General features: G+C 34.1%; 2 protein-coding genes and 2 pseudogenes across 8 annotated transcripts; 3 read left to right on the top strand and 1 right to left on the bottom strand.

Annotated features, from left to right (window-relative positions):
* Nucleotides 1-506: 506 nt before the first annotated feature.
* LOC111311476 (N-acetyltransferase) lies at nucleotides 507-8,147 on the top strand. Of its 2 annotated transcripts, none has more exons than XM_022910883.2 (13): nucleotides 507-656; nucleotides 738-839; nucleotides 1,538-1,600; nucleotides 1,724-1,818; nucleotides 2,042-2,139; nucleotides 2,321-2,372; nucleotides 3,293-3,385; nucleotides 3,822-3,932; nucleotides 4,223-4,861; nucleotides 5,549-5,658; nucleotides 6,547-6,605; nucleotides 6,699-6,886; nucleotides 7,641-8,147. In XM_022910883.2, the coding sequence occupies exons 1-13, from the start codon at nucleotides 611-613 to the stop codon at nucleotides 7,650-7,652; spliced, it is 1,668 nt and encodes a 555-aa protein (XP_022766618.1). In that variant the 5' UTR covers nucleotides 507-610; the 3' UTR covers nucleotides 7,653-8,147. The 2 variants fall into 2 exon arrangements, with proteins under 2 accessions (XP_022766618.1, XP_022766617.1); XM_022910882.2 differs by having other exon boundaries at nucleotides 553-656; nucleotides 7,715-8,147.
* Nucleotides 6,752-12,506, top strand: PRFB3 (peptide chain release factor). Of its 4 annotated transcripts, none has more exons than XM_089752199.1 (7): nucleotides 8,284-8,600; nucleotides 9,699-9,916; nucleotides 10,192-10,392; nucleotides 11,034-11,094; nucleotides 11,188-11,246; nucleotides 11,436-11,613; nucleotides 12,199-12,506. In XM_089752199.1, exons 1-7 carry the CDS (start codon nucleotides 8,441-8,443, stop codon nucleotides 12,486-12,488), a joined length of 1,167 nt encoding a protein of 388 aa, XP_089608325.1. In that variant the 5' UTR covers nucleotides 8,284-8,440; the 3' UTR covers nucleotides 12,489-12,506. The 4 variants fall into 4 exon arrangements, with proteins under 4 accessions (XP_089608346.1, XP_089608325.1, XP_022766619.2 ...); XM_089752184.1 differs by adding an exon at nucleotides 9,429-9,540 and having other exon boundaries at nucleotides 8,467-8,600; nucleotides 11,034-11,246; XM_089752220.1 differs by lacking the exon at nucleotides 8,284-8,600 and adding an exon at nucleotides 6,752-6,886 and having other exon boundaries at nucleotides 11,034-11,246.
* Nucleotides 12,507-12,682: 176 nt separating this feature from the next.
* LOC111311477 (uncharacterized) lies at nucleotides 12,683-19,126 on the top strand (annotated as a pseudogene). Its single transcript, XR_016332317.1, has 11 exons — nucleotides 12,683-13,562; nucleotides 13,998-14,085; nucleotides 15,067-15,158; nucleotides 15,293-15,411; nucleotides 16,738-16,907; nucleotides 16,981-17,108; nucleotides 17,203-17,288; nucleotides 17,919-17,979; nucleotides 18,080-18,120; nucleotides 18,211-18,328; nucleotides 18,728-19,126. The product of XR_016332317.1 is annotated as an uncharacterized LOC111311477 (transcript).
* A 236-nt stretch (nucleotides 19,127-19,362) lies between these two features.
* Nucleotides 19,363-21,737, bottom strand: LOC111311479 (uncharacterized; annotated as a pseudogene). Its single transcript, XR_016332421.1, has 2 exons — nucleotides 21,304-21,737; nucleotides 19,363-20,511 (listed from the first exon to the last, which is right to left on the bottom strand). The product of XR_016332421.1 is annotated as an uncharacterized LOC111311479 (transcript).
* Nucleotides 21,738-22,413: the final 676 nt, after the last annotated feature.

Here is a 22,413-nt window from a genome sequence, read left to right on the forward strand (position 1 = left end):
AGAATTGATGTGTGGAAATTTGGATGGTAAATGTCCATAAACTTTTGGCCGACCCCATTGGCCATTTCCCACCAAAGAAATGGAAGAAAATTAATATTAAAATAGAAAATCTTGAATGGGCCATTCCCCATCGGCCTTTGAGAACTGTTTCCGGGCAGACTTAAAGGGCCAACCCTTCTGATGGGCTATAAAAGTTAGCATCTGTTTGGGCTTTCAGCTCAAAATTATATATCCAAATTATAATAAAAACTTATTAAATTGATATTTAAAAAAAAAAAAACCAATAAAAATGTACCACATCATTCTTTTTTCTTTTTTTTTTTAATTTGGATTTAAAAAAAATTAATTAAAAAATATAGTAATGAGAAAAACTAAAAATTGTAAAAAATAAGAACAAAAACTTAGAAAAAAAAATCAAATATTATAAAATTCCTACTTATTGCTTTGACTTCTCTCGGTCTTATTCATTTGAAATATAAGTTACAAATCTTTGGCGCCAAGAAAGGAGCTTCACAAAATTTGATCAAATTACCCAAATTACCCTCCTGCCGACCCCCGCTAATTGATAACTATCTTCCAGAAACGAAACTTCTAAAAAAAAAAAAATCCAATGGCGCCAAGAAAAAGCTCTTCGTCTCACTCTCCAATTCCAATCGGTAAAACTTAAAAGCACTCCATTTTTTTTTAAGTTTCGAAACCCTAACTTTCTCATTTAATTTTTTTTTCCTGTTTCACAGGTAATTGCGAGGTTTTGATTGAAGCGAACAAATATAGTTGCAACTCTGAACATAACAGCCTCCAAATCTCTATCTCAAAGAACACAAAAATTAAAATCTCAGGTACTGCTTATTATTTTCCTTAATTTAATGGAATTATCTATTTTGTTTTTTTTTCCCTTTTTTGTTTAAAGTAGGTCGAATTTGTCCATATAAAATTTGCCCAAATAAAATTAGAATGGCTTGCCGTTTACTGGTTTCTCCGGCCTGCTTGTTTGGTTGCCGGAGAAGATGAAAGGAAAAAAAATTCATAAAAATAAAAAAATTGAAAATCTACTTTCTTTTTTTTTTAATCTTTTAGGCCTTGTTTGGTTATGTTGTTGCTATTTTATTTTTGGCTTAAAAAATGCTAAAAAACAAAAGCAAATGAGAAAAAGAAATTTTCTAATTCATTGAAAGAACAAAATTACTACCAAAATACAACAATAATTTCAATATTATCATACAATATAAAAAGGAAAAAAATTTTCTTCTAAAAATCATTTTTTTATTAATTTTAATTGTTAAAATATACTAGTTGCTTTTGTATCCGAAGGCTTTTTTTTTTTTCCTGCTTATTGACACAAAAAGCAAGTAGCAAAAGTAATAACTAGACAAAGAGTGCATTTGTTATCTGGGTGTGCATTTAATCAAGGACTTGGGAAAAATTAAAAAAATTTTAAAGATTTAATTACCTTCACCTTAGTTTCTTTATTAGTATTTACTTGTTTAGCCATTATTATATTTTGAGATTGTAAGTTACATTGTTACTATTGTTGCAGTGAGGGAAGGGATGGATGCAAAGTCTGTTAATGACCATTTGCGCTCAGAATCTGAAGGAAAAGGTTAGATTACTTTTTTACCGAGTATAACTTTTAATTCTTCTTTTATGAGTTTTCTTGATAGTTCGATATTTTATGAATTAAATTGGTTTATTATCTTGTATTTACACTTCTGGGCATATTTAGGTGATGAAGAGAGATGTTCTGCTGTAAAAAATGAGCATATGTTTGCCCTTGTTAATCCTAAAGATGTCGATAGTGCTACAAAATCTTATCTTCAGGTATACATGTTTATTTTAGCTCTTTCTCTTTGTTTGGGTAAGTGTGCGTGTGAGTCTTCTTTAAAGAATGATTGTTTCCTTTTACCATTCTGGATTGAAGATTTTCTTAATAAGAGATTGTCCTTGCTTTTAATCGAGTATCCATGGTCCTCTTCTGATCTTTCTTGCTATAGCTTTTGTTGTGCAATTGATTAAATTGTCTTGAACAAAATTGGTTTTACAGGAAGTGCTGAAGTTATACAATGGGGAGTTACCGACTATGAATTATGCTGCAAACACAGGAAAGCAGTCTATGTTCCTTGAGAGATGTGTGTCGAATGGGTATCATACAAGTTTATTTTGTCCTTATTTCAATTATTTCCTTAACGCAAAATGGTTTTAGTTGATCTGATGATTATCATATGTTTTTAAGAATATGGATTCACAATTGTTGAAATTGTATCATTGTGGCAATAAATTACAGATTAAAAGAAGCTTTAAATTGTATATTGTTTTGCTGCAGGAAATATTGTACATTGACTCTGAAGAATAAGTCCATTGATGGTGTTGAGGAGGTAGACTTATTGCATCGTTTGGTTTCTCTTTCTTTATTATATTATAAAAGCTTACCTGGCCACAGCATTTCTTTATTACCTTGCAGTTTCATACCAGTAATATTCTTCTAGAATTTACTTTTTATTTGCCATAAGTTAGACTTAACAAATCTGAAAGGTGCATTTTCCTAGAGAATATAGCTCTATGGGTGGTCTAATTCATGATCCCTTTGTCTTTTCCTTGGGCCATGTAATTTTCTTCTCAAGTCTAGGCACACCAGGACCAGTAAATTACTATGAAGAAGTTCCAAGTTTATGTTGGTAGTTTAGAATATTGAAGGATTTTATTATTCTGCATTAGATAAGAAAAGTTCTTTATGAAATAATTTTGGTGGACTAAGTACTTCGTGGTGGTGACAAACTATTCTAGCTAGCTTTCATAAATTAAAATATAGATTATGAAAAGTTATGTTTGTGCATCAAGTGAAAAGTTGCATTTGTTCAGCAAGAATGGTTATAATTTATCATTGATGAAATATTACAATTGATCACAAAGAATAGTAATGCTTGATCATTGATGAATTTGTTCATCGAGAGTTGTCTTATGAAATGACATGATGAATGACATGTATTTTCATCAACTACATAAAAAACTTTTCTATAGAACCATTTTCACTGTTCTTCTTGGAGTGTTTAGGGTTTTGTTGTATTTTGGACTCATATTAAAGCCATAAGGAAATTGGTCTACGTGTCTGACTCAAAGCCATCTTACTTTCTTAACCTTATTTCTTTCCTTGTTTCATTCTCTAATTTTCTAACTGTTTATATCAAGTTTATTGCTAGTTGCATTTATTTATGTGGTTCATACACCTATGGATATTTAAAAAAGCAATGATTTTTTTTCTTTGTTTCTTAGTATCTTTTTCTTGTTCCTTTGGCAGGTTATAGCTGCAATTACTTATCAAATCATCCCTGCTGACACACAGTTTGCTGAGATCCCTCTTGCTGCTGTTAATTCAATCTACCAGCATAAGGTTTATTCTCTTACTAGATGTTTTCCACTCACTAGTTTGTTGCTTGTTATTGTTCAAAATATCATTAGGTTTACGATTTCTTGAGGAAAGGACTTATACCATTCCTAACAACACAGTGGATTGATGTTTTTCAAATTGTGATATGAACTGCCTCATATGCTTCAATAATCTTTTCTATTTACTGAAAAATCAAGAGCAACTTAACAATATGGAAAACTAATTGGGACTATGAAACTGCAAATAAAGTTTTATATACATGAAACTTCTCTTGAGAGAGGATTTAGTTTAAATCTGCTGGAATTTCAAAAATTATTGAACACTGCTCATATACATGATTTTGATTTAGTGTTATTATTTTATTTGACTTTTTGTACCATTGGATGCTAGTTTGGGTATTTCATGTTCTAAGGTAACTGACATATTTCAATAATTTCAGGGTTTTGGTCACATGTTGTATATAGAATTGAAGAAGAGACTTCAGAGTGTTGGTATTCGCACAATATTATGCTGGGGTGACAAGGAATCTGAAGGTTTTTGGCTTAAGCAGGTAATGCATGGATGGAACATATCATAATTGGCTGACCTTTTCTTATATTAGTCTGTATTCTGAATGCAAATGATAATATATTTTGCAAAGAAGTAATCTTATTTCTTTTACCCAGTTTACAAGTGTAGTTGTTGTGTACAGAAAGAAATTAGGTCCTGTAAATCATGTTGAACTTATTTATTTATTTATTTTAAAGATGTGTAATCATATCTTAATTAGAAACAATAAACTTAGTAATTTATGCTGATGAATGCTATTACTCTTTATGATGTTTGACTTCTGTGTTGTAGGGCTTTGTATCAATAGCAGAAGTGGACAATAAGGGTAGAGCTCGTAGGCTTCCTATTAAGGCTGATATACGTAGAGCACTGTGCTTTCCTGGTGGTTCAACCCTTATGGTTTGTCATCTTAGTAAGGATATTTCAGCTGCAGGAGAATATCTGCGCTTCTGTTTTCCACTAAAGCCTTATCAGAAGTCTCAATCCTCGGCTGCTGATGGATCTGGAGGTCAAAAGGGAGCCAATATTGGTGCGAACCAGTGTGCTTGTTCTTCACAAGTTGCAAAGAGGAAGGTTTGGGAAGCCTCATCTTCCTCTTTGAAGACGAAAAAAGTTAAGGGAACTCATCAAATTGACAGTCATCAAAATGTCTGTCAGTTAGATTCCAACTGGCATATAATCCCAGATAGTGACAGATATGGTTCTTGGCTTGATGGATGTTCCTTTGCTTCAACAGATAAATCATTAGTGGAAGTTACACCTGGAGTTTCTTTGGCTAATAATTGTATAATAAATGAGGCTCAAGAAGGTAGACCAAGTTGCATGACACCGGAAGCACCGACTGCCAAAGAACTTCAGTCATATAAAGAATGCTTTAGAATTATGTTAATGAATATTGCGGATGATACAAAGAAAACACATCTTATAAAGGTATGTTCACTTCATTTTTTTGATGTGGCTCATACATGAATACGTACATAATACATATATACATGCATATAACCACAAACTAAGCCCTTTCCTACCATGTAGAGACTGACCAAACATTGATCATATTGCCCAAAATGCTAGTCTCCTTCAACCTTTTTTTATCACCCTTACACATCATTTCATCTATTAGTCATCAACTTGTGTTTCTGCTGTGCAGCAAAACTTGTAAGTTAGTCTCCTATCATGTTTCCTTCATTGAGTTTGCTTAAAACAAAGTCAAATCACTAGCTGCTGGAGGGAATAGTCTTTGTAAACCTAAATAATCTTCCACTTCTCACTTGGAGAAAGGTTTTGGACCTTTCATTCTCTTCAATTGAAAGCATATGCTCTCAAGCACATCTTAGGCATAACTAGATTTCTTTCTCAATTCAGAAATTGGTGGTTCAATAAAAAAAGGCAGCTTGGAGTGTAAAGCACTCCCGCTATGTGCGAGTCCAAGGAAAGGTCTATTGTATACTGTCTTTTCTTGCATTTTTGCAAGAGGCTGTTTCCACGACTCGAACAAGCATTAATAGATTCTGTTCAATTTATTAATGGGGTTTGTGCTTCAATTTAATTTATCCTGGTACTTTTTCATGCTGCCTTATTTGACATCTATGTGTTAAGCATTATATTTTTTTGATATAGGTAATTGAAAACCTTGGTGGCTCTCCTACGTTTAATGGAAGCATAAGCACACATATTGTGACAGGAAAAGTGAGAAAAACACTGAATTTCTGCACTGCTCTCTGTTCAGGGTAAGTCTTAATTGAATAGGCATAATGATAAGATTTTGAATTCCTATGGCTTTGCTTTCATGGATAATGTGAACATATCATGATATATATCTATGGTTTTGCAACCAGTTAACATCATTGAATGTTTTAACTTGTAAAATTTTTCTACTTTTACCCCCTTAATTATTCCCCACTTGCAGGAGTGATTTCTTGCCATTTTTTGGTAGATTCAGTTTTATCTTTATGTTAAAACGATATAGTACTTTCATTCATTTTCATGTTTGACATTTTCTCCATTCTTTTCTACACATGGTATTCATATTAACGAGTTTGTGATCTTATTGTGCTTTCCAAATTTAAAGATGGTATCGGGGCTAATATATGGAAACCTGCTGCGTGAGAGAAATTATCCACAATTCTTTTACTAAAGTTCAAAATATTTTCTTTTGCTCACAAGGTGTAAAGAAGCAATGAGCATTGTGTACAATTCTTATTGATTTCCTATCAAACACTTTTGAGGGTGAATATAGACTTTTCTTGGGTACATCAATATCAACATACTACTAATAGCATAACAAACAACGTTGTTCAAAGCATGGTTACATGTCATGAAGGATGGCTTAAAGATTGGCCTGCATGCATAGAGGCTTTCGTGTCACAGTTCATAAGCATTGTAGAAAGCATTATTATTTCCAGAAAGATGGAAATTTCCACTTTAGCCTCTAAAATTTATATGATGATCATCTTTTACTAAAATAAATTTGGTTTCTTTCTCATAGTTTTAGTCATTGTTAGACTCCTTGATTCATATCCTGCATGTTTTGACACGGATGCCTCTCTTTGCACGAGCGCACAAAGGTATCTGATATGTGCTATAGATTCACTCCATGAAGGTTTGACCTAATGCAGGGCTTGGATAGTTTCACCAAGTTGGTTAAAAGAAAGCTTTAGGGAAGGAAAATTTGTGGGTGAGTGGAAAAGAATATATAGATTTTGATTACTTATAAGTTATACTCAATAAAGTGCTATTGAAGTTTTCAACTTTCTGTCTTACCCTGCAGATGAATTGCCTTATATATTACATGATGAAGATTATGTATTGAAGTATAGAACTGAGCTAAAAGATTCTGTTTTTCGAGCAAAGGCAAGGCCTGGAGCTCTGCTTAAGGGATACAACTTCTGCATGGCAGCTCATGTTCAACCTCCTGTCACAACGCTGTCTGCCATCATAAAATCAGCTGGTGGAAATGTAAGCTCTAGAGTCTAACCATCTTGTTGTGTGTGATTTAGTTTTTGATCTAGTATAATCACATCAAAGATTTTCTGGGCATCTTGTTACAGTTAGTATGCTTATGGCATCAATGGTGATTTATTTGTTGGTCTAGTATAAACACATAAAAGATTTTGCATGTCAAAGTAAAAAGTACATATTTAAGCACAGATAAAATTGGCCAATGCGAGGCTGCTGTATAGACAGCAATTCTTAGTAAATTTTCCCTGAATTAGGTCTTGTTGCCCTCCAGTTGTTTTAATCCGGCTTCTTTACTTGTTTAGATGATTGATACTTATACCCATGAACAGAATGCTTACAGTTAAAATAGTGGTTCTAAAGATGTTAAACAAAGATTAGTTGCTAGTCTCAAAAGTGATGTAAATTTTATTGAAAGCTTGAGAACTCAGTTCAGACTATCTCGATTTATAGGGTTTTCATATCCTTTGATGGAATCATCATTAAGTAATATTTTGATGTTAGAAGACAGTGTCTTGCTAATTAGCAACATGCGAGGATTTTTAGATTAGTACAATTATTGTTGGGTTCTTTGTTTGCTCCAATTACTTTTTGTGAGTTTCCCTTGTAAGAAAGCATATGCCTTAATGCATGGTACATAAGCACAGATGCATTCGCGGCATCTAAATGTACTTAAATTATTTGAATGATGCTCGGATTATTGTTTAATTCATGACTATAACCATAACTAAAACTTTCTCAACCACATATGAAGGTGTGCTTTTAAGATTGTAGCTGGATGTGGATTAACTTTGTCCGCTATTTGTACTTGTCATACTGTCGACATAGATTATTCGTGGACTGGACAAAGTAAATGAAGCATCAAAAACATTCTTCATTGCGTGCGAAGAAGACATGGAGGAGGCACTATCTGCTCTAAAGAAAGGAATATGGACTTTCAGCAGTGAGTGGCTGATGAACTGTGTCATGAGACAAGATCTAGATTTGGGGGCTCCCCAGTTTGCAGAGTCTTTGTAAGGGGACGTTAACTTACATGGTCAATAGGGAAGAACTGGAGATTCCATTTACGTGTCGCCAATGACTTATTGGGACGGCATTGCAGTTTCTAGGATTGAAAAGGTTGTTTTTATGGCAAAAGAATGTTCTGATTACCTGGGATGTAGAGAATTTCTTTGAAAAATAAAAAATAAACCAAGTACTCATGTATGATACTCGTTAATTAACCAAAGACATGAAAACGAATTAAATTTTCTTTCGTCAATAGATGAGATGGCACTCGGAGTTTTTAAAAAATATCATTGGTTAGCAAATTTTCAAAAATAAAATTTAAAAGGTCGGATAAAAAAGGCTTGCGGGTAAGCCAACTTGTGTAACTCTAAATGGATAAGGCACAGCGGATAGGGCCGTACGCAATGTGCAGTTTTGGGCTTCCAAGTTCAAACACACGACATGAACCATCCTGTTTCAGGCTAATCTATGGTTGTCTTTGCCAAAACCTGAAACCTCTTCTCCACTTTATTCTTTCTTTGTATCTTTGTCTGTCTGTCTGTCACGATGGCGGCAGAAGCTGTGTTTCTAAGAGGACTTGCATCAATTCCATGGCAATCTTCTTCAACAACAACAAATAAAAGGTCAAAAACTAGCCAGCTTTTTCACTTCACCATTCGGGCTTCTCATTCCATTGATGAGAAGAACAGGGCCTACAAGCAACTTGGTCTGTTTCCTTTCTTAGCTCTTTTTTTCTCCTTCATTTCTGTTGACGAATTTACCTTCTTGGCTTTATAATTTGAAAGGGGTTTCGGAGTTAAACCTAAACCAACACTGATTTTGCTTTATTTTCTTTATGCTTCTTAAATCTGATTTTCGGAATTGCATAGAGGCTTTTTCAAGCTGAAAAAAGTGTGAATAAAGGTTTTTCGTTGTTTTAATATTTGTTTGGGAACGTTCTGTCTGGGCTTAATTTTGTATGCAAAAAATCTAAAGTATTTTTCCTTGTAAGAGTAGCTACATTGCTTTAATAATTGTAGTTTTGATGCTTTAATTAATGATGGCATATTAAATTATCCAAATGCTCCCATTGATTTTTCAGTGACTTTGATAACTGCAATGCAACATTTAACATGTGACTTTTCGATTTTTCTTCAGTTATATCCTGCACACCAAATCGATGCCTAACATTATTTTCATATTACCAGAATGATAGCATATTGCTTTGTTAGATTTTAAATATCAAATATTGGACTGCTTTAAGTACTTCTAATGTGCATGTTTAATAACTGGCTGATCTCATTGTATGATGCCTCTTACTTCAAAAGAATTTGAAATTGTGAATAAATTTTGGGAGATAATATACTAGGCAAAACCTCTATGCTTTTGAAACTCAGGCTTGTTTAAGTGAGAGACACTTGGGACATGCACAGCTACTGTTACAGGATCTAAAATGTTTGGAGGGGCATTTGAAACTAAAATTCTTATTGAAAGGCTAATTATATCTGATTAGTTAATTGGAGTATTAGTGGATAAACTTATGTTTCTTGTGTAGATAGCTGCCTAGCTGGAGATGTTACCTTTAACATTCTAAATGTCTTTCTTAACTAAACAAGCCGGAAGACAACACCGAAAGGAAGTTCTTAATCTGATGATGCAACTTGAGGGTATAAGTTTTCCTAGCAGGGCATTACTGATGATTTATATTTTCTTGGTCTTACAAAGAAGTGCCAGTCATCAAAAGAATTTGCAATTTTGATAAATTAATTGCAATCTTTGTTTTTCATTTTCTGAGTTAACATCTCATTATCATTACTCACATTAGGTCTATTTTCATTAAAAAAGAAGATTGAAGATGTCATTCTCCGAGCTGAGATGTTAGCACCAACTGCCCTGGATGTTGAAGAAGCAAGGAGAATCAAGCAAGAAGAGATGATTCGTGATTATGATCTATGGGACGACCCTGCTAAATCCAATGAAATTCTTGTCAAGTTGGCCGATAGTGTCAAAGTGGTTGAAGCTCTCAAAGATCTAAAATACAAGGTGATGTGCAGCTGAGACTAGTTTAAAGGAGTTGTATATGAAAATTTCACATTTCACTTTATAGAAATATCAGATAGGACTTTGTTTGATCTAATAGACTCTCTTGGCTCCTTACTTGTACAAATGCATACATTGTTGGTTAGTTTTTGCTGCATAACTTCTTTCTTGTGGTATGACTTTATTAGTAGATCTTTATTGGAGCTTTTTTTTTCCTTCTAGTGGAGGAACTGAAGTTTTCCAGAAAGTTATAAAACAATTTTCGCTTGTTTCTGCAGGCTGAAGAGGCAAAGCTGATCACACAGTTGGCTGAGATAGATGCTGTCAATTACAGCCTCTTTGAGCAAGCATATGAGGCATCTTTGGTTGTCAGTGATTTGTTAGATAAATATGAGGTCTCTAAGCTCCTTGGGGGACCATATGACATGGAGGGGGCATGTATCAATATTAAAGCTTGTCCAGGAGGCTACAAATATGAGGTTTGACTTCCACTGTTCCTTTTCTTTTATCATAAATTTAACTTTGACTAATTAAATGCGTCACCTTTCTTTAATGAAACGTCATATGGCTTCAAAATTTTGCTTCTGTTAATGTGTAAATGCTTTTAATTACCAAATTGAGCAGATAAATAGGTAACTCTGAGTCAGATATTTTGAACTTAGATTACAAGACTTCTTAGTTGTGTGGAGTTTTTTTATGAACTTTTTAATATTTTCAATGTTTTGTCCAAGTAATCTATTTGAAGATTTATTCATAGTTACATACTGAGAGTGGAATATTCATCATCATGGACTTAAATTATAGATAGTGTTCCATAAACTAATATACAAACTTATTATCGAACAAAATTTAACTTTTGTGAGGTTCAGCCGATATCATTTTGTAAGCTTTTAATATTCCTCCAATGTAGAAATTTGTAGAGTTTTGAGGCCAATCTCTTTTTTAGGTTATGGATCTAGGCTAAGGTGGATGCCATCATTTAAAAAAGTGTTTGCTCATGCAGCAAGCTTGGAGCATGAGACATATGGTCAGGTTGATGCTTCATTCGGTTTTTTGTTGTTTGTGATCCACAATTATATCCCCTTTGTTCTAACATGGTGTTAAAAAATAATCTTTTCAGGTCTGGGCTGAACAACTTCTTAGTATGTATATCAAGTGGGCCAAAAAGCAAGGTTATAGTGGTAGAGTGGTCGAGAAGAACCTTTCTACTAATGGTGGTATTGAGTCAGCAGCTATTGAGTTTGAATTCGAATATGCTTATGGTTTTCTTTCAGGGGAGAGAGGTGTCCATTTCATGATAAGAAGTGCTCAAAATGGATCTGATCACAATGAGGTAAGTTTACTACTACGTTTCTGACCTGAGATTCAGGTCATCTGAATTTCTCACCTGCTTAACTCCGAGGAAAGAATTTACTCACTCCTTTTTTCCCCTCCTTTCTCCCACAAATTTTTTTTTTTTTTTTCATTATTAAGAGCCCATTCTGTCTTACCAAACGTTTTCTGTTTTTGGGAGATCTTGCAGGTTAGCTCAGTAGGTGTCGATGTTGTTCCTCTGTTCCTTGGAACAACTCCTGACCTCCAAATCAGTGATGAGGATTTGATTTTTTCACCCCCTTTGTTACTTGGAGAAAAACATGGCCGAACTGGATGCACGGTCTGTGTTCAGCATATCCCTACTGCCTTAACTTTTCAATCTTCAGGTGCTTAATTTTCTATCAGAAGTCATTATCCATGCTTTATTTGGAGTCAACCTCTAGCTATATTTTGTTTAAATTATTTTTGATCAACTTGGTTTCGAAAATAGCATATACAGGTAGAAATAGTCAATGTACTATAATTTAATGAACACTGCTGACCAGTATGGATGGTGAAGAAATATAACTCCAGAACTTACTGTGTACTGCTGAAGGCATTTAGTGAAGTAACAATATCTTATTTCCCTCACCTTAAATTACACCCAACCAGAATGGAAGAATCTTATTAGTTGCTGGTAAATTCCATGTATACCTTTTAAATCATGTTATTGGTAGTTGCTTTTTACCATGAAATGAAGATACACAAAAGCATTGAATATTGACAAAGGCAGCACAAATTACTATGAATCTGCATATATTTTCAGGAATTTCTGATTCTTGAGTTTTTTGTCCTCGGTGATGGCAAAAATAGTTAAGAATGGTTTTGACAGAGCTGGTTATACAAGGTTCTCTGCATCAAAAGGAATGAACACATGACGTGCAAAATTCATCTCATCATGACAGTCTTAGAAAATCATCTTTTATGTGCAGGTGAGAGGAGCTACTTTGCTAATAAAATCAAAGCCCTCAATCGGTTGAAGGCCAAACTTCTTGTTATAGCAAATGAGCAAGGAGTCTCCAGTTTAAGTAGCATCAAAGCAGATTCAATTGTGGATGTGTGGCAAAAGGAGACTCGGAGGTACATGTTTCACCCCGGCAAGTTGGTGCAAGATGTAAAAACAGGCATTGAATTACCTGGCCTAAATTCTGTTCTGGATGGAAATATTGAACCTCTTATTGGAGCTCATATCAACACTAGACATTCAAATTTTACAATCTAAATTCACGTTGCTTGCTTGTACTCCCTACAACTGAAACATTTTTACTGCATATGATTTTTGAAAACATAAACCTGATCAACATCTTCATCTTTCAGCTTATGAACACTCGAGTGACCAAAGAACTGGCTGATGGCATAGCTGTGGATTCTGAATAATAAAAAGCTATATTAAAAAAAAGGGCTATCGTTGATTTTTATTCCATTGAAACTGTCAATTACATTGTTGATATTGTTATGGTGTCCATTTGCTTGTTTGCATCAAGGATTCATGCCTAAAGCTTTAGAGCCCCTCTAAAGCAGGTAGTGAAGCAGTTTTAAGAGACTTCATTCTGAAACAGCTGTGGACAGGAGCATTGATGAAAGTCCCAATGTCCAAATCCAAACCCAAAAATGTCGAAACTGAGGAGAGAGATTCATACTCAATTCCAAATAACCCGATCCGAAAAGACAAATTGACCCTTTCTCTGCTTGCGGGGATACTGGCTGGTGCAATGGCTTATGTGGAAAACGCGTGGCAAGATCTGGTTGGTTCAGTGACTCCAACAGTGATACTAAACAAGAAGACTCAACCCAGTCTACGTCTTGTTGGCCAAAACAAAAAAGGAAATCAAGCGCAGTCAAACTTTCTACATATATAACATAAAAATAGATGCAATGAAAATTCAAAGAGAATTAATTTGAGAGAAATAAAAAATTTGCAGAGAAACAGGGCGGCAGCGATGGCAGCTCGCAAGAGAGCTTCAGTAACCACAGCAACAGGAACAGAACCAAAGCCAAGTCCTCCTCAAACCAAAGAAACAACCACCCAAATCGACCCACCACTCGCTCCGCCGAAGAAAGGCTTAATCTTTAAGTTCTGTGTTTTCTTTTCAATTCCATATTTTTACCTTCTTTACCAACACTATAAGATTGAGCAAGACCTGAAGAGATCCATCCTTATCAATGCTGCCCTTAGCGTTACTGGCTTCTTCCTTACTCAGAGAATGATTCCTGTTGCTTTTTCATATGTTTTGAAACGTGGTTTATTTGGATTTGATATTAACAAGAAGGGGACCCCTCAAGGAACCGTTAAAGTGTAAGTTCAAAACTTTGTTTTTTCTTATAAGAAAAAAGTTTGAATTTTGATTGCTTTTGAATTATGATGAACGGGGTATGTTTTACTTTTCAATTTTGATTGGATTAGCTACATGGTTTAGGGTTTTTATTAAAATTCATAAGCTGAGTATCTGGCAAGATCTTTTTTTTAACCTTACATTGTTTAATGAATTTCTTAATTTACTTTCAATTCAATGAACACATGAATTATCTATAACTTAGATCCTCAATTTTGGTTTATACTTTTGTATTAGAACCTTTATCTAATCTATCAAAATTTTTTTTTTTAAATTCTATATGCTGACACTATTTGCCATTATGTTTTCGAATTCATATGGTTAAGTTTGAGTTTTGTCCTTTCATGAAATTTACAAAAATATAAAAATTACTTAGAAGATGGTTTTGGATTTTGCAGGCCTGAGTCATTGGGAATTGTTGTAGGCATTGTTTTCTTGGTTTTGGCTATCTTGTTCCAGTATTTTAACTTCACAGCAGATTCAAATGTAAGTGTCATATGTCCAATAAGTTTCTAGCTGCTTTTTGGCTTTTTCCTGTCTTTTTGGATTTTACATTGTGCAGTTGTATTTTTATAGTATTAGAAATAAATAATTTATGAGAATATTCAAACACTAGCAATGATTGATACCATATTTTCAGGAAGTTAATGCATGGTTTAACTTATAATTATCCATACATTTGAGGTATTAATGTTGGAACTTGGATGAAAATGAAATTAGTGGGATTGTAAAGGGCAAGGTGGTGAGAGAAGGAAAAACAAGCAAAAGCAAGAAAAATAGGAATTTTGTTGGAATGTATAATAAGGGCAAATGGTTAGAACCAGCATAAAAATAGATAAAAAAAATATAAATTCAAGATTTATTCCTTTTCACCAACTGAACTAGGTAATTGTAATATTTGTTGTCATTCTTATTTCCATTTCCTGCCATATTGCTATACTTAAACCAAACATAACATTAGCAAAAGCATTTGTAAAGAATGTTTCTGGTAGGTATTGAAGAAAAAAAGGAGTACCATATCAAAAAAAGAACAAAAAGAGCCAGATGTTAACCATATTACGTAGTTGAAGTCATTCTAGAATATGATTTAGCTTCTTTAAAACTTTCATCAATTGGTAAAGCCCTTAATTGAGTGGAAGGTAGATAACTTTTTATGAAGCTGACCACAACTGGTTTGAGGTTAAGCCTTAGTTGAGTATAGTACAGGGAACATTGAACTTTGAGATAACTTCATTTTCTTGCATTGGCTTCTAAGAAACTTTTCTTCGTTTATTTTTCTTGTACATATTACATTTTCTACTGCATTGCATGTTTTCTGTCTTCCAACTTTAAGCTAATAAAGATTTTGGTTCTTGCATCATAATTTAGTGTGAATCCTCGTTGCATTAGCTCTGATGTTAGATTATTTATGCAGAGTTTAATGTTTTATACAATTTAAGAGCAATCTGTTGGCTATTGTTTATTTAGTGGCTCGTTGAGTACAATGCAGCCTTAGCATCTATCTGCTTCATGATTTTACTTGGATTCGTAGATGATGTCCTGGATGTCCCTTGGAGAGTGTGAGTATATATTTACCCTTAAGGTTTTTGCATACTCTATGAAAGCCTGTTACTTATTTCTGTTAATTATTTGGAAGGATGTCCATGGCTTCTGAACTAATGTTTCAAGATCCTTTTTTTTTTATGAAGAGCAGGAAACTACTACTGCCATCAATTGCTGCTCTTCCATTGTTAATGGCCTATGCTGGGCACACAACCATCATCATTCCAAAGCCTCTTGTTTCATATGTTGGGCAAGAGGTGTTGGATCTAGGTATGGAACGGTGCTGAGAATTGATTTGGCTGTAAGAATATGAACCTTTTGTAATGTTTTGATGGTATTTGTTCTATTTTGTTGTGATAGGATGCTTTCTTTCTTTTAGTGATCATCAACCTAACTCTAATGAAAGCCTATAATCTCTAAGTTCTGCCTATTGGGTATGTCGGATCAACTTTGGTTCAAGTCATGTAGGGTTTTGACTTTTTTTGGGTTATTTCAAGTTGAGGTTCAATTCATGACCTTTGGTGTTAAATCAGGTTGGTCAAGTTGGGTTTTGGCTGGATAGAGGGGTCTTTGGGTTAGGGTCGGCTTCAAACTACATTTTTCACCACAAGAAGCTAGTAAAGCAAGTTTAGCTTGGGGTGAGGTTCAGGTATTTGGTTTTTATCATTGACCTTTTCAAGAAGTTTTGGTTGGTTTAGATCTCACATTTGTTGGGCAGGTTTATGGGGTTGGATCACCTTTTGTTGCCTCTGCTTGGGGTAAATGCATACATATATTTGGCATTTGCTGTAAACTGCAAATGTACGTTTGAAGTTTTAACATGCCTATTTCATGGATATATAATATGAATTATCTATTAAAAAGTGCTCACAGTATAGTGAAAACATGTCATCAAAATGTTGTATCAAGTTTGCAACCTGTCCTTCAGTAAACACTAAATATACTTGTTTTGACGTGTTAGCAAGTCCTGAGCTTTGGTTAATGGCTGCTCTTATAATTGCAATAATTGAAATGATTATCCTCAAGAGGTGGAAATATTTGCCCCTTTGGCTGATGAACATAATAACTTTATTCTCTTTAATGAAAAATATATATATGCTAATTGATAAGTTAAACCTTTACCCTAGGATAATATATTATTGAAGAAACTTGGTGTGGGCCTACGGTATAATTATGAACCTTGTTTCATTGAGCCATGCCAAGCAATCAATCAACATGGATTTTTTTTTTCAATGATGAACTAAATCAATAAGAGGAGTCTGTTTTTAGATAGGTGTGCAGGATCATACATACAAACAAACAAATATATGCCTCTATTTTTTTCTTTATGTTCAGACAACTATATGTCTTTGAAGCAAGGACACTCCAAACTTCATACTATATTAATGTCATATCTATATGCTGATATATGTTGGAGGATATGTGAGGTTATAAGGGAATGTGTTGCGATTTTTCTTGGATATAGTTGGAGTTAACATATAATCTTTTTATATGCAAAAAACTGAGGGCCCAATATTACTATAATTATGAAGAGTTTTTGAACTGCTAAATTTTTTTGTTCAAATTTCCAATTTTCATTACTTTTGTTTTTTAAAGAGATAGATCACCATGTCAGTGAGCGTTTATCTTCAAGGAACTCATTGGTAGTTTTGTTGGTGTACAAATTGTATATGGGGCTTTTAGCAGTATTCTGCACAAATTCAATTAACATTCATGCTGGCTTGAATGGCCTTGAAGTTGGGCAAACAGTTGTGATTGCATCAGCTGTAAGCATAAACACTATTCTATATATTGAAAATCCGACTTGTTAGGAGTCTAACTTCTTTTCGCAATTCACAGATTTTGATACATAATTTAATGCAAATTGGAGCATCCTCAGATCCTGAGTATAAACAAGCTCATGCTTTCTCTATTTATCTTGTTCTACCTTTACTGGCCACTTCCTTGGCTTTACTTTCTTACAACTGGTAATGATCCTGCATTTTAACACAAGCTGTTTGCAAATGCTACTTATTGACTAATAAATTCTTACTAATGGCTTTTTGCTTCTCTTATTTGTAGGTATCCTTCTTCAGTTTTGTTGGGGATACATACACATACTTTGCTGGAATGACAATCGCTGTAGTTGGGATTCTGGGACATTACAGGTGTGTTCCTCACGCTCTGTTTCATTTGCCAGCTCTTTGGTTGTATAATGCAATAGCTGTATACTTTCATACATAGATAAATCTTGCATACATGTACACATGAATGTATGTATGTGTGCATGCATCTCAGTTTTACCCAAATGTCCTGGCAGTAAACATGGTGCCTTCTGAGTTCTGACTGAACATTTGGGAGTTAACATGTGTTAGTTTTATGTTAAAAAAGGGTGATGTGGTCAAGGAATAGAACCTGGCAAGTCAACTTGAAGGCCATATTTTAAGAAATATGCACTATTGCCCTCTATTAATGGCATGTTGGGTTCTAGAATATTTATCCCCGTCAAAACAAAATTGATGATTTGACCACTATCCTTTCTCATTTGATTTTGATTCTTGGTGCCTATTTACTGGGTAATTCAATACGTATTCATGGGTTAGAAGTGGGCATATCCGAGCATCCTGCTCCCATTAGCTATTTCGCTGGACTTACGTGACTTAATATTCATGTTTTTTTTTTCTGGACAAACAAAGTATTTTTGCTTACCATCAGCAAGTTTTAATGGAGAGGGGCAATATTTATAAATATTGATTAAATTTCTTATTGTTTTTCGTCTTCAAAATTTCTTGTTCCAGTGAAACACTCTTGATTTTCTTTCTTCCTCAAGTGTTGAACTTTCTCTCATCACTTCCTCAGGTTTGATTTTCTATCCTCTCTCTCTCTCTCTCTCTCTATTTGTGTGTTACTTTTTGATATGCAAAACATCTAATTGGAGTTCACTTAAATTTTTTATTAGCTTTCTGGCTATGTCAAATGTCCCCGACATCGTCTTCCCAGGTAACTCTTTGTACTCATATCAGACTTAGCTTGTTGCAAGCATAAAAAATTTCTTGTCTCTGATATCATTGATACCTTTTGTATCTTTAGGTTCAATCCTGAAACTGGACTACTTACTGGGACACGTGATGGGACACTTGTTAACTTTTACTTGAGAATATTTGGGCCGAAGTCAGAAAAGTCGCTCTGCATCCACCTTTTTGTTCAGGTGATTTTTTCATGTTAGCAGTCATTCTTCACTTAACCAATATTTTTTTTTCAATGTAATCTGCAAGTAACAGAGGAGTCAGGTTGTAGTAGACAACTTATACCAAGCATCTCGACCATACAATCTTACACAGGCTTGATGTGGAAAGATACGACAGAATTCTCTAACCAACCAACCAAATAAATTGGTTTTGGGTTTTCTGATCCTGACAACGAGTTTGTTATTTTCCAGTTGCTCTCTGAAGATAGACCGAATTTAAACACGAATGCAGTTCACAGCTTATAGTTTGTGATAATAATTCTAATTTCACTTGTTCAAGTTGAATGATCTGTGAGTTCAATTCATCATCCAGTCGTTTACTTCTGTCTCACATTAGTGTATGTTTACCTCTTCTTTTAGGCCTTGGGATGCTGCTTCTGTTTCATGCTGAGGTACTTCCTTGTTGGTTGGTACAAATAAGGTAGCAACATCGAAAAGAAAAGCAAAAAACGTTTGCTATAATTTAGCACGGGAACACGAAGCACATCTTTCGGTAGAGAGAAATGACTTGCAGTCCTCACACCATTGGTTTGGGATGAATACTGACATTAGTATTTACTTGCATTAATTTCATGTTGTGTGGAGTGGAAGAGAGTTTTGAGAACATTATATCCTATGAGACCTAAGACTCAAATTCTGTGCATTTTTGCATAGTTATTCCTAAATCTTTAGGCTTTAGTTGATGTAGAACTAGACGATGGCGCTGCCTGTTTAAAACTGTACATTGGTTGAGATAATTTGAACTATATTTCTTTTGTATTTTTTATGGTAATTCAAAATGAGCGCTCCCAACTTGTTAATGATTTTTACATTTTTTTTTTAATTGGATAAGCAGACTGCTTTCCTCGTCCAGGGTCTAATTGCATGGATCAATTATGGGTCTTTAGATTTCATTTGTAGACAACTTCAAGTTAACATCCAAGCTTTAAATTTCTTTCTCTTCCTTGTACTCAATGCAATGTGATTTAAAGAAAAACACATTTTTCGTCAGACAGTAGATAAAATATAAATCCAATTAACAAATATATCACGTAACAACCATTCTCAGGACTACAAATAATATTCAAAACTTCCGACAAGCCTTACGAAGAAGACAACTACAAAACTGCGACATAAACCGCAGATAACAGGGACTTTAGCAAGCTGTTGTGATCATATTTTATGCTATACATTCCAACACAAAGCAACAAATAAAACAATATTGAGACCTAAAATCTACAGCATTATATACTATATGCTTGGGACTTTATATTTATAATTACAAAACTTGCCTCTCCCAATCCAATAGAAACTCGTGCTTTGCCAAATTCATTACGATTAATTGACCCACCCACAATAATTCACAGAGTTCCAGTGTGTCGAATCCACAGGTGGTCGTTCATGCACGAAATTTATCCTCTGCCTTCCTCTCACATTCCTCCATCCAGGATTATTTTGACGGTTATAACCATGAAACCTTGAGGTTTTATACCTTGACATGTACTGACCAGCGCCTTCTCTCTTTCTTCTAGTAACACGCCATACTCCCCAATCTCCACCCCTTCTACAATCCACATAGTTGGATTCATTGTTGTCCCACTCATTATAGTTATTCTCCCTTTGGTTCCATTCCCAAGAATTAGTCCAACAGTTCCCATATCCGGTATCTTTCATGTTGCCATTAATGGTACAATTATGCTCCCAAGAATTTTCATAGCCTTCGTTTTTCCAATTTGAAGACATGTTATTCTCCTTTGCTACACCCTCTTCAGCATCCCCCCAACCGCCACAGGAAAATGACTGATTCAAAATAAGAGATTTACCAAGGATCACAACATTCTCACTTTTATCCTTCTCGTCAGGAGCCTTGGGCTCCCTCTCCAAGTCCAGAAGCAGCTCAGGATCGATTTCGGAGTCCCAATCTATTTTATCAATATAACTATCAGGATCTGGGAGTCTTATGTCACAAGGAAGGCCATTAATCTCAGCCCAAAACCGGTTCTTAGCATTATGGAATGCCTCTTCACCAGCTGAATCATTCCACTTGACTACGTTGTCATAAAGATACATAAACCTCTTGGTCTCGAGAAGCTTCCGCCACGGAACAGAGCCTACCAATGTGCAAAACTTCTTCTCCCATGAAGGCACAGTTGGTTGCCAAGTAGCTGAGATACAAGGATTGAGAAATGTCAGGTTAATCATTCATACAGGAGTCACTATCCAATAAAATCAGATGATTAATGATGAGCATATCCATCCTCATTGAAACACAATGCTCTAGTTTCCACAAAGGGAAACACATACAAGACATTACATAGGAAAAAAAATTCTGATCTCTACTTTAATTCCGAATACAGCTGATCTCATAAGCTATTTCTGGAAAACCTCAAAAACGACAACCAAAATAAATACGCCAGCGAAAGCTGAGAAAATTAGGACTCAATGCCGTGTGCTCACTAGATAGAAGATAGATCGAGGCATTGTATTGTATTCTGGAATAACTACACATACTCTTTCTGGCATTGTATTGCTCATCTGGAACAATTCTGATGATCCCAAAATATCACTATAAATGTCAGAGTGGGTTTCCATATCAATTCTTACATTTGTCACTCAACAACTGCCGACTGCAACAAAAGGGTGGGAACCGCAGCCAGTTCCTTACTATTAGTACCCATGAAAAGAGGCAGTTAATTACAGAACTCAGCCAAGTCTAAACTTGATTAAAAGCTTTAACAGCTCCGCTAAAACAAAAAAATAAATCAATTTGGCATGAAGACTTTAAGATCAAATATTTTAAGTTTACCATATTAAAAGCTCATAAAAACATGTACCATTAATGAAAATTCCTAAATATGAACACACAACAGAGGCAGCCACATGAAGACACACCCTTTAAATTACCATATAAAAACAAACTTAAGAGAAAGTGAAAGCTAAAGAAACACATAAAGTACCAAGTGGTGGCTTTCTGCTATGTGATCTTGTTCCTTGCATTTCTTGATGATGAACTTCACCCTTTTGTCTTCTCCAGTTATTGTTCATACCCACAACCACAATCCCCAGAAAACAAAAACTGTTAAAAGTATAAAAAAATTAAAAAAAAAAAAATCAAATTGAAAAACAAGAAATAAACAGCGGCAAAAGACAGACTTTTCCAACAACAAAAGAAAACACTGAGCAAGAAACCAAAAATAATTGAAAAAAAAGTTCTTGGTTAGTGGAATTTGTATCAGAGTTATGATCTGAAACTTTGGCTTTTGATTGGATGAAAAGTTGCGGGAATTTGAAGGATTTGTTCTACGGGGAGAGTTATTAAAGTAGGAAACTTTTTTTTTTCTTTTTTCCAAGGTTTGTGTTTTTTTAAAACACGGCTTTTTTTTGAATTTTTAAGGAAACCATTTTGGTGTTTTATGGCTCATGGTTTTTGTTGAATTTACAAAATTGAATCTTTTTAGCGCTTTGCTTCGGTGAGAAGGAGCGAGTCATTGGCGGTTAAACTGGTCACACTTCCACGTGTTCAAATGGAGTTCGTATTCTAGATGCTTCTGAACTTTAAGTAAGTTATTCAGAAAAATAGATCCTTTTATATCGTTATAAATTTTATTTTGTTTTCTATTTTTTATTAATTTCGACATAAAATCTATTTCTTTTTCATCAATATAAATTATTTAATTGTTAAGGTATTTTTAAAAATATCACATGATTTAAAATTTACATAATTAATGAGATATTGTTAAATTCAACAAATTGATTTTTTAAAATATTATCTCTACAAAGAGATAAAATGTGAAACAATCAGTGTAATGTGATTATCCTTCACCGTATATTATATAATGTTTTATTTTTTTTAATAAGTTCTTTAGGAAAACTAATTTTTAAGGCTTTTATCTTTTAGTATTTTTAAACAAATATATTAGTATTAGATTTATTAAGGTATTATTGACATGTTAAATTATTTTTGAAATATTTATTTGATTATGTAATTTTTTTTATATATGAAAATAATATTTTATTATAATTATAATTCATATTTATAAATTTATAAAAAATATATTTTATATAAC

This window comes from Durio zibethinus, chromosome 1, assembly GCF_047325235.1.
Source record: "Durio zibethinus cultivar Kanyao isolate XHJ-2024 chromosome 1, ASM4732523v1, whole genome shotgun sequence".
In the NCBI taxonomy this organism is placed as follows: domain Eukaryota; kingdom Viridiplantae; phylum Streptophyta; class Magnoliopsida; order Malvales; family Malvaceae; genus Durio; species Durio zibethinus.

Coding starts and splice junctions, on each gene's coding strand:
- LOC111311476 (XM_022910882.2), top strand. CDS start 611: ATGGCGCCAAGAAAAAGCTCTTCGTCTCACTCTCCAATTCCAATCG. Junction 2,373..3,292: donor CCATTGATGGTGTTGAGGAG/GTAGACTTATTG, acceptor TTCCTTTGGCAG/GTTATAGCTGCAATTACTTA. Junction 6,606..6,698: donor TAGGGAAGGAAAATTTGTGG/GTGAGTGGAAAA, acceptor CTTACCCTGCAG/ATGAATTGCCTTATATATTA.
- PRFB3 (XM_022910884.2), top strand. CDS start 8,441: ATGGCGGCAGAAGCTGTGTTTCTAAGAGGACTTGCATCAATTCCATGG. Junction 9,917..10,191: donor TCAAAGATCTAAAATACAAG/GTGATGTGCAGC, acceptor TTGTTTCTGCAG/GCTGAAGAGGCAAAGCTGAT. Junction 11,247..11,435: donor ATGGATCTGATCACAATGAG/GTAAGTTTACTA, acceptor GAGATCTTGCAG/GTTAGCTCAGTAGGTGTCGA.